This window comes from Cetorhinus maximus, chromosome 18 (assembly GCF_964194155.1).
Source record: "Cetorhinus maximus chromosome 18, sCetMax3.hap1.1, whole genome shotgun sequence".
In the NCBI taxonomy this organism is placed as follows: domain Eukaryota; kingdom Metazoa; phylum Chordata; class Chondrichthyes; order Lamniformes; family Cetorhinidae; genus Cetorhinus; species Cetorhinus maximus.
This window is the reverse complement of record NC_135896.1, coordinates 48,076,265-48,097,622: the sequence shown is the minus strand read 5'-3', so window position 1 is coordinate 48,097,622 and position 21,358 is coordinate 48,076,265. Positions and strand designations below refer to the sequence as shown.

Below are 21,358 nucleotides of genomic sequence, written 5' to 3'. Positions count from 1 at the left end.
GCTCACAGGTGGAGGGGTGTGCAACCGAGCTCACAGAGACCGCCAGCAGGGCAGGGCCGTACAAACAGCCTGATGCATGCGCACTTGCAGGGCATGGAGCGTGACCGAGCTGATAGGAGCACTAGTAGAGCAGGGGGGTACAACAAAGCTTGAATCAGCAAGACAACAGATGTAACAGGGCAAAGGCACCAGCTGCCATGACCACGAGTGCACATGTGCACTAGAAAGTGCAACTGGCAATGCATCAGTCGGGCAGAGGAAAGGTGGAAGCACACACACCAGCAAGGGCGTGGGGGGGAGGGGGGTGTGAAGGAGAGCGAGAGGGCGAGCGGCCGACTAAGAGCGAGCACCCGGCTGGCTGCAAGCGGCGGACAGGCCGATCAACCAACCTCAAGCGAGCGGCGGACAGACCAACCGAGAGCGAGCACGCGGCTGACTGAGAGAGTGGTGGACAGACAGACCGACCGACCGTGAGCGAGCAGTGACAGACAGGCTGACCGAGAGCAAGTGAACAACGAACAGACAAAACGGACCGAGAGCGAGCGACAGACAAACAATGAAATAAGAAAGTAAGTGCGCTAGCATGACAAACAGAGGAAGACCGAGAGGCAGAGAAAGAAAAAGCCCATCCTGTCAATGTTAGCTTTTTAGACTGGATTTGAGTTCATGCACACAAATTTGTTCTAATATCAAAGCAGCATTGACAGGTAGCTCAATAACACTTGCTTCCCTCGCTATTTACTGCAGTTTAATTCTGGGAACAAAATGCAGCTAACATTTTCTGACACGGCCTTGGCTCGGAAAAGCTCCTTGAAGTTAAGCCTAGGCTTTGGAAGCCACTGACAGAAAAAGCTGTTGCTGGTTTTTCAAACACAAAAACTACCATTTTACAAATATATTCACTTTATTGCATTTTGTGTTTTGCTATAAATCCCATTTCTGATACCCTCCATTTCATGAGAAACCAACATCTCAGGCCACAAGATTTGCAAAACATAATTGGAGTATTTTCTCAATTCCTGGCACTCTTTCTACAATTACAAGTTGATTCTGGATTTTGCATTTCAATTTATTGTTTCACAAATTCCTAACTGGTAATTTTTGTTCCTATTTGTGATCTGCTCTTTGGTAGATTTGGTGATTTCTCACTCTATTATGAATATATAATTTTGCTTAAAACAAGACAAATGACAGAATTTTGCATGTAAAAACAATGTGGTGTTTGAGGTGCAATAGGAGAGATAGAAAACTTTATGGATGGAGATGACAAGCTATTACCATATAAGGCTACAAAGAAGTGAAATGAGTAAGGTTACTCAAATTTAATAGGTTAACATAATAATATATCTGCATTTCAATATTACCATTTATCTAGCTAATAGTTGTTCTCTTCAAGAACAAACTTTTTTAAGAAGTCCAGAACTGATAAAGAAAGGAAGTTGCCCTGACACTTACAATGTACATTTTGAACAATTATTGCTCTTAAAATTTTATTTATTAGAACACATTCTAAGATCTCAATTAATGTGTTCCTCAATAAAAGGCAGTGTGCAATAATTTTCAAATCATGAACATAATGTGCAGTGTTTATTAAAAACTATTACAAAATGTATGCTATTGTGAATAGTATTAAGTAAACCCTTCCCACATTACTCAGATGAAACTGAGCAAATCATGAAAAAGAAATCAAAGCAAATGTTCAGCTATTCTGGCAAGTAGTTGTAAAGATGCATTTGTCATGTTAAAGCTGCTTTTTACCAAATGGAAATTATTTGGCTGAGGAAACAAAGATAGTGTTGTAGCGATGTCTACTTGTTTGTTTTTCAATTTCAACACTAACGTCAAAGGCATTAATTAAATTCGCCAGATCAGTCATAGTAGTAGCCAGCACTGCTTCAAACTAACAGTACATGGGTCTTTAAATAATCAACAAGTTTAATGCAGCTGACTGCTGTTAGTATGGTAGTACAAAGGATCACTATATTTTAACTGCTTCGCAATACTACTTTTAGAACTTGGTACATATTCTGATTTTCCACATCCAAAAGAAACACCGTCATTATTTGTAAAAAGTTGAAAACCAAGAATCATATCTAACTTTATTCTGATTTAAGGTGTCAATTGTACTGGAAGAAAATAAATTTCTTTAATTTAGAAGCCAGTAACAATCATATTCACCAAGGTAACAGCTTTCTGACAAAATACAACTGATGTTTTGAAATGCCTTATGGTTTGAAGTTTATTCATCGAGCAGCTGAGCAACTGAATCCAGAAAAAAAACAGATCTTATGCTGAATTAGTTGATCAAGGCCGAAAAAAAAAATTAGACACCAAGCAGGAAATAGGAATTAGAAGAGGTGACTAAACGCAAGGTGGAAGAAATAGGTTTTGAAGAATCATTTGAAGGTAGGGTAGGATGATGCTAATCAGATGTTTTTGGAACAGTGGTAAAATCATGACGGCTGAAGGTTATGCCATTCAACTACATAACAGCCCTATTATTGAAACTTTCAGACTGTGGGGGTATTTATTCTATTCATGTGTCTAACTATGATCATATTCTTGTCACCATTATTAGAATTTAAAGATCGTAAAATATTTTGATCATATTCAATTGGGAATGTTGGCATTGGGACATTTTATTGAGTAGCAAATAGGGATTGCTAGGCAAGGATGAAGAAAATCTATCTAGTTCACCTTCTACCATCCTGATTGTGTAACCTATGATTCTACCATCTGTGTCAGATATTGGCAAGAGCAACTCAGTTATTCCCACTCTCCTTCCCTTTCCCAGAGGTCCTGCAAATCTTTGTGTGCTTATCCAATTCCCTTTTGAAAGGTACAATTGAATCTGCCTCCACCACACTCAGGCAACATATTCCAGATCTTAACCACTTGCTACATAGAAGTTTTTCCTCATGTCACTATTAGTTCTTTTGCCAATCATCTTAAATCGGTGTCAGCTGGTTCCCAAGCCTTCCTCCAATGGGGACAGTTTCTCCTTACCTATTCTGTCCAGACCCCTCATGATTTTGAGCACCACTATCAAATCTCCTCTCAATCTTTTCTTCTCCAAGGAGAACAATCCCAGCTTCTCCAATCTATCTGTAAAATTGAAGCCTCTCAATCCTGGAAGTATTCTTGGAGAGGGTACAGAAAAGGCTTACATGGCATTCACATCCTTCCTAAAGGATGTCCAGAATTGGACACAATGCTCCTGCTGAAGCTGATTTAAAAAGGGTCATCATAACTTTACTTTGTTCTCTATGTCTCTATTTATAAAGCCCAGGATGCCATATGCCTTTTTACTCCACTTTCTCAAACTGCCCTACCATCTTCGCTGATTTATGCACACATATCCCAAGGTCTCTATGTTCCTGCACCTCCTTTAGGGTTGTACCCTTTATTTTATATTGCCTTGTCTCATTCTTCCTGCCAAAATTTATCACTTCACACTTGTCTGCATTAAATTTCATCTGTCACCTTTCCACCAGTCTATGTCCTCTTGAAGTCCATCACTATCTTCCTCACAGTTCATCGGACTGCTAATGGAGCTGCTAACTAATAGGGGACGTGATCTCCTATGAAATCTGCCTGGAGACAGCTCATGACCTAGCTGCCATGGGGAGAGAGACCCGGGTCAAAATGTAAAAGTAAGGTGCAAGTTTGAACTCCCTGACACAAAGGAGGCTCACAGACTCTCAGAGGCTGCTAGATCAACAGTTTGGGGAAAGCTGTTATGCCAGGCAGAAGAAAATGACTGTTTTGGGTTAAGCACCAAGCAGAATGCTGTTGAGGATGGATTCCCAGTTTGAAGAAACAAGGCTTGTGGAGAGTTAAAGACCAAGGAGTTGCCAGAGGGTACCTTGCTACAGGAAGATTCGCCCTGGTGGGGCAGGGAAGAGAGATCTTGTTAAAGCCAGGAGGAGCTTTAGAATTCATACACAAGGCTACATTTCTGCTGAGAGTGCGGTGTAATGTATAAAAGTGGGGTGGGGTTTTCAATGTGTTAAGCAGTTAATAAGGAACACTTTTTCAGTAGTTTATGTATTAGTTGCCTAAGTAATGTTTAGTCGTTATCAATTTTAGTTTGTTTATTACAGTAAAAGTCTTAAAATGTGAAATCTTGTCTTGTGATCCTTTGCATCGGTCACTGGAAAATTCATGTCACTTTTTAAAAGTTAGCAGTCTCTATGGGGATTGTAACACCACCACCGGCTTAGAAAAAATCTCAGCAAGATTTAAAACTGCTGCACCAAGGGTTAACATTTGTCCCTCCTCTCATTTCTCTCCAGGTGGCAAAGAACTGAACTTCCATGTTATTGATTTCATTACCTATAAATCCAAACCTAAAGCAGTGAAAGTCACAGTCTAAAGATACATCTACACTACAACGGTAACATTGGTGCAGTTTTAACCCAAGACAATTAATTTTACACCAAGGCAACAGCTATAGTATAAATGTGGCTCACAGGATGTCAGTGACACCAGAACAAAGTGGAGCAAATCAAAGTTATCTTGAGAAGCAAGGGCCTTCATGCCCGACTTACACTCTACAGATCGAGCACTGGTGCAAAGCTATTGTAAAACACTAAGTCAACACTATATTTACAGTACAAATGAACTGCTATTTTGCCTTAACATAACCTTTGCATTACCTGGATATTTAGTCATTTCACACCTAATACAGTACTTTTATTTGCACCTCTCTTGTTAAGTTTTCGAAAGGACAACAAAAAATTTGGATCCAATAAATCTTTGCGCCAGGTTCTGAATCAACCAAGGTACCTTATTACAAAGGCAATCCAATGCAAGGTTGCATTACTTTGTGGGAACAGGTGTCTTCAAACTGTAGAAATCTCATTTGTATAACTGTGAGATCTCTGCAATTCCAAGCCACATCCTGATGCATTACTATCTTCTATTCAAGCGTTTCAACCTTTTCTTGGCAGAAACTGGAACTAGAAGAATGTCAGAGACATTTATATCATGTTCATGCAGCTGCCTTAGGAACATATAAACCAAGAGAATAAGTAGTAAAATCTAAGTGCAGCAGTGAGAGTTTAAAAAAATGAATCAAATGAATATTATGGTACTTCTGTGCAATTTATAAACTGAAACTCAACGCAGCTTTAGTTTGCTGTTTTAAAATTTATCTTTTCAGGATAAAGTTGCTAAAGTACACACCAGAATTTTGAAAAGTATAGCAGAAATGTCTGAAGTAACCGCTATATATAGTTTAACTATAACTATTTTCCTTTAGTAACAGATTGATTTATCAAAAATGAAACTTATATTTTGCAAGTTGCTGGAATATATTAACATTTTTCCAAAAGCTTGAAACATTAAATCAAAGTATAAAATCAACTGCATTTTATACTCACTTGTGGTTGTGCTAGTCCCAATAGTGTTGATTGTTGTAGGTACAGACGTAGAAGAATAAAGTGGCAAATGTCCATTCTCACAAGCCTGGTTTTTATCTGGCCAGTTAGAAGCAGACACACAGATCCCAGAATCACGTAGACTCTGCCAACCATTGAGCTTGTCATCAGAGTTCTGTCTTTGGTGATAATAAAGAGTTTGCCCATAATCCATCGAATCTGGACGTCCTCTGCTCTGGTTTCCATAATTAGAGGTGCGATCCTCTAAATGGTTGAGCCACATGGCTAGTGCATTTCTGTCCTCCAGTGAGGTGGCTGGATGGATCAAAGCATAGGATAAGAGTTGTCTGCTCTCCTCAATATGCTGATTGTTCTCAATTGAATGAGCCAAGATTTTAGGTAAAAGTTTCATGTATTCCATTTTTGCTTCAATATTTCCTGGCTTCAGTAAGGGGAGATGGGTCAGCAACAGCATCATTACTTTGTCCTTGGATTCTTGATGCCACTGGTTAATGAATGCTGCAAAAATGTTAAAGCATGAAAAAATTAATTATTTGGGTTGGATTAGAAACTTGAAACTATCAACCAAGGCTTAACTTGTACATCTGATAATGATGACAAGTGAGTGGATGACACTAAAATCACTTAAATAGAATTCAAGGTGCCCCTTTTATCAAGCATTACAATGTCTTCTTCCTATCTTACCATTAAGTGCTGTATTGTAAACAAAGAATGAACAAAGTCTTGATAGATAACTTGCATTCCAGAAATGCATTGGCATGATGATAGCAAAGTTGGATATGAGCTGTAAGTTGCATCCTAAGGCAGCAGTTCTCAACCATTCGCTTCTGAGGCCCCACTCCCTGTTATCAAAATTCCAAGGACCCCAAAGTACAAAAGCTTTAGCTATGTAATAATCAGCTATACAATGAAACGTATGCTTACTATTTCTGCTTTACTTAAATGTGAAACTTGTTGTTGGTAATGAGCAAGAATTCTCAAACTAACATTAAATATCAATTAGATGGCTTCCTGTCCCAATTGAAGTGCGTTTTTTTAAAAAAAAGTCTTCCATCGCACAAATACTAACATTGAAGTAACATATAATGTTGCCATAAGATGGAAGTGGTTTTAGGAAACTACTTCAGATGACTGACACCCTCATAGCTGGTACCTTCACTGCTCTCCACTCTGGATGATTGGTCACGTGACAATCTCTATGCAGTTGAATTCATGTTGAGACATAAGCGCCTTTAATAGTATTAAATGCCTTTTCATGTGTTCAAAGTGCTTCCAAAAAATGAATCACCTTAAGAATATAGTGATCTTATGGAGGTAGGTAACAAACTTAGACAAAAGTAGACACTTCTTCCAGAAAGTAAACAGTTAATCTAGGGATAAAAGTTGTCTTATTTTTGATGGACCCCAGTTAGGAATCTCTATCTCAATGTTCACTTGGCACTAATTTGAAATTACACACCAATAGAATTAAGGCATAAAAAAGTTATTTTGAATGTAAACAATGCCAATGGCAATACCGATGGGAATGGTGACATAGTGGTAATGTTACTGGAAGAGCAATCCAGAGGCCTGGATTAACGCTCAGGAGGCACAAATTCAAATACCACTAAGACAGCTGGGGGAACCGAACCTCAGTTAACTCAGGAAACTACTACATTGTTGTAAAACCCCACCTTGCTCACTAATATCCTACAGGGAAAGAAGTCTGCCATCCTTACCCGGTCTGGCCTGCAAGTAACTCCAGACCCACAGCAATGTGGTTGACTCTCATCCAAAATGGCCCAGCAAGCCACTCAGTTGGATCAAATCACTACAGAAAAGTTGAAGAATAATAGAACTGGGCAGATGACCCAACATTAAGCTCTACAAATGACAAAAGCACACTCTACCCAGTTGACCCTGAAAAGTTCTCCTCGCTAACATTTGGGAACTTATGCCAAAAATTTGGAGAGCTGTCTCACACACTAGTCAAGCAACAGCCAGGACATCATCCTCCCAGAATCAAACCTTACTGCCAATATACCAGACTCCTTCATCACCTCACTGGTTATGTCCTGTCCCACCGTCAGGACAGACTCACTAGAGGTGGTGCCATGGTGATATACAGTCAGGAGGGACTGACCCTGGGAGCCCTCATCATTGAAACTGGACCCCAAGGCCTCAGGCAAAACATGGGCAAGGTACCTCCTGCTGATTACCACCTATGTCCCCTCCCTGGTTGATGACTCCGTAATCCTCCTTGTCGAACATTACTTGGAAGACAGAGGACAGCGAGAGTACAGAATGTACTCTGGGTGGGGGCTTCAATAGTAGTTCGTTAAAAACACAAGTGGCTGATTTGGTCAAGTCCTGAGGACATATCTGTCAGACTGGGCTTACAGCATGTGGAGCACACCAAACCAGGGAAAAACCTATTTTACCTTATCCTCAGCAATCTACCTGTATCTGTCCATGACAGTATTGTAGGAGTGACCACAACATGGTCCTTGTGGAGATAGAGTCCTGTCTTCACACTGAAGACACCTTCCATCATGTTGTGCGGCATTATCACCTGCTAAAGATCGATTCAGAATAGATCTAGCATTTTAAAAGTGGGTATCCAACTGGTGCTTTGAGCCATTAGATGCAGCAAGATTGTACTCAACCACAGCTGTAACCTCATGGACAAGGATATCCTTCACTCTACCATCACCATCAAGTCAGGGGGCCAACCCTGGTTTAGCGTGGGAGAACAGGTCGGGAGCAGTACCAGGCGTACCTAAAAATGAGGTGTCAACCTGGTGAAGTTAAAAGACAGGGCTACATGCATGCTTAACATCTCTCTTAATAGCATGCTACTTTGCTAAGTGATTGCACAAACAACAGGTCTGACGAAAGCTCTGAAGCCCTGCCATATGCAGTCGTAAATGGTGGCGGAAAATTAAACAACTAACTGAAGGAGGTGGTTCCACAAAACACCCCCATTCTCAATTATGGGAGATCCCAACACGCTGCTCCAGTACAGCTACAACACTGGCATCTACCTGACAATGTAGAAAATTGCCCAGATAGGCCCTGTCTACATAAAGCAGGACAAATCCAAGCTAGCCAATTATCACAACCATTAGTCTACTCTCAGTCATCAGCAAAGTGATGGAAGGTGTCATCAACAGCGCTGTCAAGTGGCACTTACTCAGCTACAACCCGTTCACCAATGCTCAGTTTGCGTTCTGCCAGGGCCACTTGGTTCCAGACCTCATTAGAAGTGCAATCCAAACATAGACAAAGCAGCAGAATTTCAGAGGCAAGGTGAAAATGACTGCCTTTGACATCAAGGCAGCATTTGACTGAGTGTGACATCAAGGAGCTCTAGCAAAAATGAAGTTAATGAAATTCAGAGGGAAGGCACTCCACTGGTTAGCCTCTAACAGCCACAATAGTCTTCCTTTGTGCTGGGTATGACTCCAATCATAGCCCTGGATATCACTGCAGGAGTTCCTCAGCACAGTGTCCTAGGGCCAACCATTTTCAGCTGAACGAGCCATATAAATATTGTGGCTACATTGTGACTGCAAGAGTAGGTCAGAGTCTGGGAATTCTGCAAGTAACTCACCTCCTGACTCCCCAAATCTTATCCAACAAAGCGGCATGATACAATTCTCTCTACTTGCCTGAATAAGCGTGACTCCAACAACACTCACGAAACTCGACACCATCCAGGACAAAAGCCCATTTGATCGGCACCCCTACCACCACCTTAAATATTCACTCTCTCTACCACAGGCACACAGTGGCAGCAGTATCACTACAAGATGCACTGCAGCAACTCAAAGGCTCCTTCAACAGCATCTATCAAACTTGCATCCTCTATCACCTAGAAAGACAAGGGCAGCAGATGCGTGGGAACACCACTTTGTTGCCAAGTCAAAATGCTACAAGTTCCTTGCTAAAAACACTGTGGGAGTACTTACACTACCTGGGCTGCAGTGGTTCAAGGTGACAGCTCACCATCACTTTCTCAAGGGTAATTAGGGATGGATAATAAATGCTGGCCTTGCCATTAATGCTTACATCCCATGAACAAATAACAAAACATTTAAGGTAAGAAAATCCACGCAATTTAAGCGAGAACGTTATTCACTTTAAGAAATCAGAATTCCCCAAATTCATTGCAGTAAAAAAAAAAATCAGGGAACTTGGGCTGTATTACAAAGTTCAGAAAGTTAAAGAAACTAAGGTGATAAGACAACAAGAGATAGTTCAGAAAATACTCAGCAGGTCTGGCAATCTCTGTGAAGAGAGTTTACATTTCAGGTCGATGATCCTTTATTAGAAACATTAACTTTGTTTCTCTCCTCACTAATGCTATCAGACCTGCTGAGTATTTCCAACATCTGCTGCATATTGTTTTTAAAAAGTAGTGCATTATTTTCCTGAACAGACACACCGTTATGCATTCAATTTCAAAACTTTATTATTTTATAGTGCCTGTGAAGCGCTTTGGGGCATTTTATTTAAAGGTGCTTACAAATACAAGTTGTTGCTCCTGCTGTTTAAATTTAGCCAATGGAATCGTATGTTTCATTATGACTCTTACCATGACTGCACAATTTGGTGAGATTTTTTTTAAAAACAAAAAGTTAGACTTAGGAGATGTAACTGAAAATAAAATGGTATTTTGAAAAAAATTACCTCTAATATAATCTATTAATTTTTTTACATTTGCATTGGTATACTACAAAAACTATCCCAAGTTCCATAAAGGAAGCATAATAAAAGCATTACTTTATTTTTTCTTCTCCTTTCTATGCGTCACAGTAGTGTCAGCTTTCTATCTAGCAACATCCTAAAGTACCATAATTGAAATCAAGAACAGTATACAGAATTGTAAATACAAACATGCACCCACTCTGCTACACCACATTGCTTTGGGATTGCTGTAAAGTAGAATTACAACCTCTCAAAAAAAGATACATTGATGGGAAACCAATTGATACAGGTTACATTTATGGAATTGATTCAGATACCTTTAAATGCATACGCAAATAGAGATCCAATTATATCAAAAACGTAAGGTTACCTACACAATTTGCATGGCAGAATTTAGGTGTGTTGACGAACATGGTATTCAGCTGCATGTTTTCATTGTACACAATCAGGTACAACGCCATACTAACTATAATCAAGCAAACTTTGGATTAACTGACAACCCTACTGAGTTGAAATGTTTCAGGCAAGAAAGTTAGAATGATTTCTCTCAGAGGATTGCAGTTTGAACCTTTCAACAAGGATCAAAAGAAGTTACAATCTACTAATCCAAGTGACAATGAAGAGTCTAATATAAAGGCAAAATACTGCGGATGCCGGAAATCTAAAACAAACAAAAACAGGGCCCTTAACCGTGTCCGACCCATCTCCCACGTCTCTGCCCTCGCACCTTCCTCTCCCTCCCAGATCCATTATAGGGTCCCCCTTATCCTCACTTTTCACCCTACCAGCCTCTGCATTCAAAGGATCATCCTCCGCCATTTCCGCCAACTCCAGCATGATGCCACCACCAAACACATCTTCCCATCAACCTCCCTGTCGTCATTCCATAGGGACCATTCCCTCCGAGACACCCTGGTCCATTCCTCCATCACATCACCCCCCAATACCTCAACCTCCTCCCATGGCAACTTCCCATGCAATCACAGAAGGTGTAACACCTGCCCCTTTACTTCCCCGCTCCTCATTATCCAAGGGCCCAAACACTCCTTTCAAGTGCACTTGCACTTCCTTCAATTTGATGTACTGCATTCGCTGCTCCCTATGCCGTCTCCTCTACGTTGGAGAGACCAAACGCAGACTGGGTGACCGCTGTGTGGAACACCTTCGGTCTGTCCACAAGAATGACCCAGACCTTCCTGTCGCTTGCCATTTCAACACACCACTCTGCTCTCATGCCCACATGGCGTCCATCCTTGGCCTGCTGCAATGTTCTAGTGAAGCTCAAAGCAAACTGGAGGAACAGCACCTCATCTTCCGATTAGACACTTTACAGCCTTCCGGACTTAACGTTAAGTTCAACAACTTCAGACCATGAACTCTTTCCTCCATCCCCACCCCGTTTTGATCCTCCCCCTTTTTTCTGTATTCATTTTTATTTTTTAATTTTAATTTTTATTTCTTTCCCACTTATTTTCATATTATTTTTAAAATTTATTTGCATTTTTATTCATTGTTTTATCCTTAGCTTTCAGCCTTTTCGATCTTTTTTCCCACCACCGTCCCCACCGACCCCCAGCCCACCCCTACTAGGGCCATCTGTCACTTTCCAAGGTGCTTACCCTGATCCTGCCATTATCACATTTTGCTTTCCACTCTTAATGTCACCATTAGCACCTCCTTTAGCCAGTACCACCACTATTAACAACCCCTTGACCTTTTGTTTATGACATCTTTCGTAATCTCTCCTTTGCCTCCACCTATTGCTGGCCTTCTATCCAGCTTCACCTGTTCCACCTCCTTTAAACAGTATATATTTCACCACATTTCTACCTCCTTTTAGCTCTGAAGAAGAGTCATGCGGACTCGAAATATTAACTCTTTCTGTCCACAGATGCTGTCAGATCTGAAGAGTCTAATATAGTTTTGATAATTTCCAGGGAAAACTGGCTTCCCAAAGATTCATTAATTTGGATGCTCCAAGAGTTACACTTAAAGGAAAATTCTCATTAACCATCACAAATAGGCAAAGGCAAAATACTGTTTGTGAAATGTGAAACATAAAGAGAAAGTGCTAGAGATACTCAAAAGGTCAGACAGCATCTGTAAACGTGCTGTTAGTGTGTACCCCAAAAGGGAATGCTGTCCTTAAACTTGGTGTCAATTACCCATGACTGCCAGAAGGCTGACATGTACAGCTGTGGCTGTCTTCAGTCACAATCTTCCAGCATATGACAACAATCACCAAATGATCTGTTTCAGCAAGTAATGCTCTTAAATAAATAGCTGAAATTCCCAAATATAATTCCCCACACCAAAGATATGATAAAGTCTGTGTTAATTGAAACAAAATTACCTAGTTGTTAGTTTTTAGGATAAATAGAGGGCAGAAATTTAAGAACTTTGCAGTGACATTGTTGAATGAATGTTGATTCAACAGAGCAGACTAGTGAGAAAGAACTCAGAGGATTAATACCTACCTACTGATTCTACTGTATCTAGTGACCACATTTTAAACTGAAGCCTTTAAACTGATAGCTCAAATAGCCAATAATATTATGTCGGGGTCATACGGAGTGAGGCCCAGTCTCCAAAATATAAACACATCATTAGCTTGGCGACCGGAAATGCAATTTATTTGGTACATCACTTTGAAAATAGCTCCATATCTTAACATTTTTTTAATGCCATTTGTGATAATAGATCTTGTACCTAACCTTTACTCAATGTAGGCAACTTGCATTCAGTATGTGCCACTCGAAAGTGGTCACAATGAATGATACAGATGAGTTGGCCCAGACACATCGGTTTCCAAAAGGAGCAAGTTTGACAAAAGTAGCTTGCATAGCCGTCATTTATTTGTAATCCTAAACAAGTGTAAGACCACCCCACACCCACTGTGGCCATGTCTAGTTCTTTCACTGCAAAAATAAAGACAGTTCAAGATTAGAGAGATCATTTGAGGTGATTCAACCTTTTCCATTTCAGAATAAACTTGTTGAAAAGGAGCCATGTCTCTGAAGTAAAATCTACTCTCATCAGGCAGTGCCTTTCGAATCGTAACCACTTATTGCATAAAAAAAGGTTTTCCTCATGTCACCTCTGGTTATTTTGCCAATCACCTGAAATCTGCGCCCTCTTACAGCTATTAGAACATTTTCTCTATTTATTCTATCTAAACTCAATCTTAAACACCCCAAATGGTCTCCTTTTGTGCTGTACCATTCACGGACTCTAACGTGCAGCTTTGAAAAAGAAACCAACAGCACCAAAGTATTTAAAAATCAACACAATCAATCATCAGCAGCAAGTGCAGAATCTTGCCAGGTCAGCCATTCTGTTTGGTGACTGTAATTATTTGTTACATTCTTTGTGCCATGCTGATATAAATTTTTGCATAGCAGCCTATTTTTAAATATTAAGAGGAAAATATTTTTGTACATATGAAAATGAAAACCTTTAAAAAAAGTCTGAAGAAAAAGAAACAATGATGCTTCAGATTTATTCATGCAATTAAAAAATTACTTTTTGTATATTGTCTCTTAACGTTAGAAAACGTCCAAAGGCACTATACTGAAGTGCAAGATCATTTAAAAATTAACATGGAACCAAAGGAGAAGAATTTTGGACAGGTGGCCAAAAGCTTGGTTAAAGAGGCAAGTTTTAAGCAGCGTCTTAAAGGAAGAGAAAGAGATGGAAAAATCTAGGAGGGAATTCCAGAGCTTGGCTCCCAGATGATTGAAAACATGGCCTCCAAAGGTGGTACGAAGGAAGTAGGAGAGGCACTACGCAAAAGTTGGAAGGTGCATAGGGTCCTGTAGGTTTGTAGGAGTTTAGAGATAGGGGCAGAACTAGGCCATGGATAAGAATTTTTTAAATTGAAGTGCCAGTGGAAAGGGAGCCAGTGTGCATCAGCAGCCCACAGGTAGTGGAAAGGGACCCAATATACATCAGCAAGCACAGGACTTGGTGCAAGTTAGGATATGGGCAGCAGAGCTTTGGGTGAACTCAAGTTTATGGAAGATGGTGCTGAGCTTTGGAATAGTCGAGTATAGAGGTAAGTAAAGCATGGATGAGGGTTTCGGCAGTAGATAAGCTGAAGTTGGTGGAAATAGGTGGTGTCACACAGTTGTAAGCAAGTGGTTTTTGTCTGGGAGTGGATATGTGAATTGCAAGCTCTGCTCAGGGTCAAACAGGAGGAAGATGAGCTTTCATACAAACAGTCTGGTTTAGTCTGAGATGGTGACCAGAGAGGGGCACAGAATCAGTAGCAAGGGAATGGAGTTTGAGACAAGGCAAAAAACAATGGTGTCAGTCTTTCCAATGTTTAACTAGAGGAAATTGCAGATCATCCAGGGCTGGATGCTGGACAAGCAGTCTAACAAGAGCTACAGTATGTGCATTGTGAGGTGTTTATAATAACTTAAAAAAAAACATGTTTCCCTATTTTTTTTTGAGAACAACCACATTGAAATAGTTTCTTCCAGAGGAATGGATGCCTGCTGATTTGTCTGTTTATGTATGGGTGACAGTTATGAATTATTATAAATTTAGGGTACAGGGAATCTGTACTAATAGTCATGTCCTAAAAATGGCTAAACATTACAAAGTAAAACCTAGTTATGCATTTTTATTAAACTAGCATCTCAGCATTAATCTATTTAAAAAGTAATTTAACCTCATTGACATCCAGTCAGACCAGTGCTTAAACAATAAAAAGGGGTGATCTAAGCTCCCAAGGCACTAGTAAAGGCATGCCTTAACTTAGCACTAAAAACCATAAAGATCAGAAGGTCTCAGGTCCATTTTCAACACATCGCTCTTGCGTCAGTTCAACTGCTGCTGAAATTCTCGACCATGCTTTTGTTACCGCTAGATACGACTGTTGCAACACACTTGTGGTTGGCCTCCCATCTTCCAATGTTCATAAACCAATCAGCCTAAGCTCTGCTGCCCATATCTTAACTCACTAAGTCCTGTTCACCCTTTGGCTACCCTCACCGACCTACACTGGCTTTCAGTCAATATGCTTAGATATTGAAATCCTCTTCCTTGTTTTCAAACCCTTCTATGGCCTTGCGCTTTCCCTAACTCTAATCTCCTTCAGCCCCACAATCCTCAGAGATACTTGCACTCATTCAATTCAGGTCCCTTGAACACTCCTGGTTTTAAACCGCTCCATCATTTGTGAGCATGCCTTTAGCTGCCAATAACCTAAATTCTGATATAAAAGCAAAATACTGCAGATGCTGGAAATCTGAAATAAAATCAGGAAAAGCTGGAAAAACTCAGCAGGTCTGACAGCATCTGCGGAGAGAGAAACACAGTTAACGTTACGAGTCTGTGAGACCGTTCTTCAGAGTTTGCTTCAGACCCTTCAAGCTCTGAAGGATCATATGGACTCGAAACGTTAACGCTGTTTCTCTCTCCACAGATGCTGTGGGACCTGCTGAGTTTTTCTAGCTTTTTCTGTTTTTATTATCCTAAACTCTGAAACTGCCTCACCTAAACTTTTCTGCCACTATTTTCCTTTAAGATGATCAAGCTTTTTGTGATCTGCCCAAACATGGTCTTGTGCAGCTTAGTGTCAATTTTGTTTTGGTACTATAGAATTAGAATGTACATCATAGAAGCAGGCCCAACAGGCTCAAATGGTCTTTGCCAATCTTTATGTGCCACTCGAGCCTCCTCCCATCCATCATCTATCAGCATAACTCCCTTTTCCCTCATATGCTCACCTTACCTCCCCTTAGCTACACCCATACTATTTGCCTCGACCCAGAGAGTGATGAGAATGGGGAACCTGCTACCATGGGGAATGGTTAAGTTTATTCTGAACTCTTTATTTAGTTTATTAGTGACTATTTTATATTGATGGCCTCTAGTTTTGGTCTTCCCACCGCCTACCCCAACAAGTGGAAACACTGGCTGGGATTTAACACGGGCGACGGGATCACGTCCACTGGTTGGCGAATCAGTGGGAACCCACATCGCTTTCGTGGCAGAGACCTGACAAAATTAAGTGCCCATCAGACTCTTAACTGACCTGTGTCAGGCTTTCCCTAGGATTTAGGACCCCCAGGGCAGAAATCCAAGCCTCCAAGAGCTGCCAGCCAATCTAAGGGGGTTACCAGAGAGATGGGGATAGGGGGTATGGAGGCAAAGGCAACTGGGTGGCTTTCAACAGCCTTCCCTTCCCGATATCAGGTCCCTCCATCAGGCAACTGAATCCCTGTGAACAAGGGACCTTCCCCAACTGCCCTCCAAGGCCACAGGCAATCCAATAGGATTTGCCAAGCAGCCTTTAGAAGGTATGGGGAACTCCCAATTAATCCCTGAGCTACCATTAAATTCCAATGGACACAGGGCTTATTGGTGTCAAGTGGCTCACTGATGAGCCTAATTGACATCCTGCCACGAGTGGGGGAGTTGTGTGCATCGGCTCCTTCCCACCTTTGACTTAATTATGGGATATTTTCCCACCATCCCACAGACTGATGTGTGGTCTGCCACTCAATTTAGAGGACCCATCCACCATGTTTCCTGCCATGACAGGCTGCATTAAATTCCACCCACTGTGTCTACTCTATCAAAGACCTGCATAATTTTAAAGAATTAATTTAGGTCATCCCTCAACCTTCTCTTTCAAGTGGTGAGACAGCCAGCTTATTTGTCAACATATCATCACATTTCTAATGTTCTTCCTTGTGAATCTTCTTGCAACCGCACCAGTGCTTCTGTATCTTTTTTATAATATGGTGGCCAGAATGGTACACTACTCCAAATGCAGTTTGACCTAGGTGCGATACAAGTTTAAAATAATTTTTCTACTTTTCAGTTCTTCTCCTCTAAAAATAACTAGTACGTACTTTGCATTTTTTTTTAAATGGCCTCACCAACATGCAAATTGTGTATTTGTTATTTGTACTCCCAGATTCCTTTATTCCTCCATCCAACTTAGATTATTTTCCAAGTAATATGTGACAACCTCATTTTCCTTACCAAAATATAGTACTTCATTTTCACCTTTGTTGAATTTCATTTGCCAATAATATGACCATGCTGCAATTTATTAATATATTCTTGTAATTTGCTGCAATCCTCCTCAGTACTGATTATCCCTCCCAGTATGGTGTCATCTGCAAATGTAGAAATTACATTTTGATTCCAAAGTCTAAGTCAGTTATATAAATTGTGAACAGTGATTCCAGCACTGGGGCCTTTGTGGGACCTCGCTTTCCAGCATCTACCATATTAAATATCTACCCTCTGCCTTCTGGTCTTGCAACTAACTAGCTATCCACCAATTCTGCTACTTCTCTCTCCACTCCATATGCTCTGACCTTATTCATTAATCTATTAGGTGGCACCTTACTAAAGGCCTTTAAAAATCTAGATAAATTGTAACTATCGCATTACCCTTGTCGATTCTCAGTCATCTCTTCAAAGAATTCCATAAGGTTGGTTTAACAGGGTCTTCTCTTGGGTGGCTTTAGATATTTTTTCACTTTCTCCTTTAATTGGGATTTGATTATTTTTCTTACTACTGATGTTAAGCTGACTGATCTGTAGTTCTCCAAACAAGTTGTCTCCATTATATATAGAAATAATAGCAGCCCAGATTTTGCAGTCAGTGGTGAAGCAATGGAACTAATCACTAACCTCAAAGATAGCTGTCCATGATGATCTAGCAATAACTGCAGCACAGACTTCCCCCTTCCTGACATCAATTTGAATCTTGTGCTACGTCAAAGGATCTCCATACATCCAACAATAGGGTCATCAAGCAGGGTAAGCCGCCATCACATTGAAGTATTCTCAGACAGCAAGCCAAACATGTAAAATGCATTAAATTTTGTATTTTCAAATTTTGCTAAGAGCAAAGTAAGTGCTTGGGACACAAACACAAGATTAAAGGTAATTGAAATATGAAGCAAATTTTTATAAACTTTAAAACCTAGATTTATCACAACTGAGAATTTGACACTCCACAAATATAACATTAGTTTTTTTATGGTCAGTGAGGCAGTTCAGCAGTATCATGAGCTTAGTATGCCATTAAAAACCTAGTTGCACCTTATTAAACTTTTGCCAGGGTTTTCAAGGATTTGAAGTCTGAGGGTGGTGGAGGGGCAAGGACTCCAAGCAGCACACCCTATTGGGAAATGTGGAATCATTGACAGCAACTTCAGCATTTAACTGCACATGCACACATTCCAGGAGTTTCTGTTAGTTTCAAAGGAGTAATGATGGAGAATGCTGACATTATGCTATCATTACCACCACAAAATCCAAACCAACGTTTGTGTCTGCCAGTCCTCTGGGATTACATCTTTTTTTTAAATGAGTTGTTAAATGTGTAATAGTGCCTTTTCTATTTCTTCACCAGATTCTTTTAAAAGACATGGATGCATATTGTGCAGACTGGGGGCTTTATCCTCCAAGTTTGATTAGTTTATTTAATATTGCTCCTCTTTATTTTAAATGTGGTTATAATATTTTTAATCCTATCTTCCAATGAAATATCCAACTCATCGGTTTCCTTGTAAATACTGAAGCGAAGTAATTATTTAATATTTCTGTCATTTCACTATCGTTGCCTTGATTTAATCCTAGCTCTCTCTTAGTGAGCCTATTTCAATCCCAACTTGCTTTATTTTTAATGTGCCTGTAGATTTTTTCCACTATTTTGTTTTATATTCCCTGATAATTCAATTATATAGTTCCTCTTCACCTTCCTAAATTTTCTTTGGCTTCTCTCCCAACCTCTTGGCATTCTCTCCATTACAATCCAGTTAGGGACCAGTAACTCTTTGCTTGAAGTAGACAACGTTTGAAATCCCACTTACCCACTAGGGGAATAAAGCCACAAGATTCCATGGTTTTAAACAAATAAAATAAACTTTATTGCACAAAGTCAGAAAAGTAAAACAACCTGCAAAATCTATCTTATACTCTAACATTCAGAATTAACATGAAGTAAATATGCATTAAGAGGTAAACTGTGGTTGAACACCCCACACTGCACATTAAATGGCAGATGCAACAAAGACATATCCCAAGGATTTCTCAGTAACCCACCTAGACGTCAGTGACCATTGCGAATCACAAAGCCTCATTAAAACTCTGTCTACCTCACAAAGGATTTCAACTTCTTACTTTGAAGATGTAACCTCTTGAATTCTCTCCAAAGCCACTCCAATTTGGACTGCCTCAACTACTGCTCACCTCCTGATAGTTCAATCTCCTCTGCTGAGACTGCATTCTACAAGGATTCACAATGCTGCACTCATGCCTCCAATTGCAGGCACACTTCCAACTTTTCCACAAGCTCCTAGCTTCATTAAGCTGGCACTGCCCCTGGGTTTTTCTAAACTCCAGGCTCTCGGCTACACTGAGCTATAAATGGCTCCTAAGACTTCTTTGAGCCCGAACTGCCTGGAGCCAGCTAAGAACAGCACCATTTTAGTATCACCTCTTCCCCTGCTGCAGAACACAGAAATAAATTTAAACCAGAGCACCTTAAGTTCCACCCATCTCCATGGTGACATAGCCTTTCAGAATTTAATGAATGCTTTTAAACTAATTCAGCTATAACTCCCAAAACAAAACATCTCTCCGGACTGCACTTCTCTGCAACCAGCATAGACATCACATCTCCAGTTCTCCAGCTAAGTAAGCCTGCCTGCTGTTTATGGCTCCATCTCTTCAACTCTGACCCTAGTGAAAAAACATGGGTAACTTTCTGAACTGCGATTTTCTTTTAAGTGTTCTGACAATCTCCAAAAGCCAGCATTCCAGCCACCCCACCTTCATAACAAATTTCCCAGAATCAACCACCTCCAAAACATCAACATGAACTAGACATTCATAACATCTCTCATCATGCTCTCTCCTGCTGTCCATCTAGTTCATTCTTACACTCAATTCTTTCCCTTATCTTTATTCGTCCATGGTGTCTCATTAATGCCTAGTTTGCTCTTTTATTTTAAGCAGAATTTATTTTTCCTGGGCTCTGTTGAAAAGTGTTTTAAATATTTTCCATTATTGGACTACATTGATTGCAAATATTCTTATTAGATTTATTTTTTCCAAGTTATATTCTCAACTCCTGAAAATCAACATTTCTCTGATCTGTTAACCTGGTTCTGGTATTAATTATGTCCTTCTCAATTATTATGCTAAAATGTACACTATTGTTTAGATGTACCTCACATAACACTCCTGTGAAGTGCTTTGGGATATTTCATTACATCAAAAGAGCTATATTAATACCACTGGTTGCTGCTGAAACTCTTTAGCAAGTAAAAAAAACTTGCAGTCACAAAGCACCTCTCATGACCAAGAGATATCCCAAATCATTTTATTGCCAATGAGGTACGTTTGAAGTGTAATAAGTGTTATGATGTAGGAAATGCTGCAGCCAATTAGAGCAATGTGACAACAATCAGATCATTTGTTCTTTTATGATGCAGATTGAGGGATAAATATTGGCCAGGGCATTGCTCTTCTTCGACATAGTGCCATGGGATCTTTTACACCTACCTGGGAGAGTGGATGGGGCCTCAGTTTAACATCTCATATGAAAGATGGTATCTCTGAAAGTGCAACACTCCCACCATACAGCCTAGATTTTGTGCTCAAGTCCTGGAGTGGGACTTGAACCCACAACCTTCTGTCTGAGAGGCAAGAATGTTACCCACTGAGCTACAACTGACACTTCACATGCAAGTGAAATCTACAGACCAACACAGATTTGTGAGGAAGAGGATAAAGTATGCCATCACTTAAGGTGGAAACCTAGCATCATATTTTCAAAGATCAGAGCTAGAGAACTACAGGCCCATCCACCTGCTATCCATCATAGGATCCCTTCAAGGATCTTCCCTAAGAGATGCTCTTCACCATCAGTGGGAAAAAGACAGCGCTTCTCACTAGATTACTCGACAAGATACAATCACATGGCAACATAATACACTGGATTAAGAAATTGGCTCCAATCCACTGTAGTGAATGGTTGGGGACCTCTGAGGAGGCAGATTACTAGTGGTGTCCCAAAGGGATCGATACTAGAAGCCAGTACTTTCTACTATTTCCATTAAGGGCCCTGACTACGATACTGAGAGTATGGTTAGCATTTTTCCAAGAGGGTGCAAAAATGCGACTGCCAAGACTTCAGGAGTATAGACTTCTGAAAGGTTTCAATGCTCTGTGGGAATGACAGTTAACTTAGACAAATGCAATGTGGTGCAGGACCAAGGCACAATTAA

The 21,358-nt window shown here is 40.3% G+C and overlaps 1 protein-coding gene across 5 annotated transcripts in view; it reads right to left on the bottom strand.

The window, feature by feature from the left end:
- The window catches only part of samd4a (sterile alpha motif domain containing 4A), a 230,985-nt gene that overhangs the window by 120,823 nt on the left and 88,804 nt on the right, over window positions 1-21,358 (bottom strand). For all 5 annotated transcript variants that reach the window (XM_078562637.1, XM_078562641.1, XM_078562638.1 and 2 more), the window contains exon 3: window positions 5,385-5,900. In XM_078562637.1, the coding sequence (XP_078418763.1) occupies window positions 5,385-5,900 (516 nt within the window). The remainder of the gene's footprint in view (window positions 1-5,384; window positions 5,901-21,358) is intronic.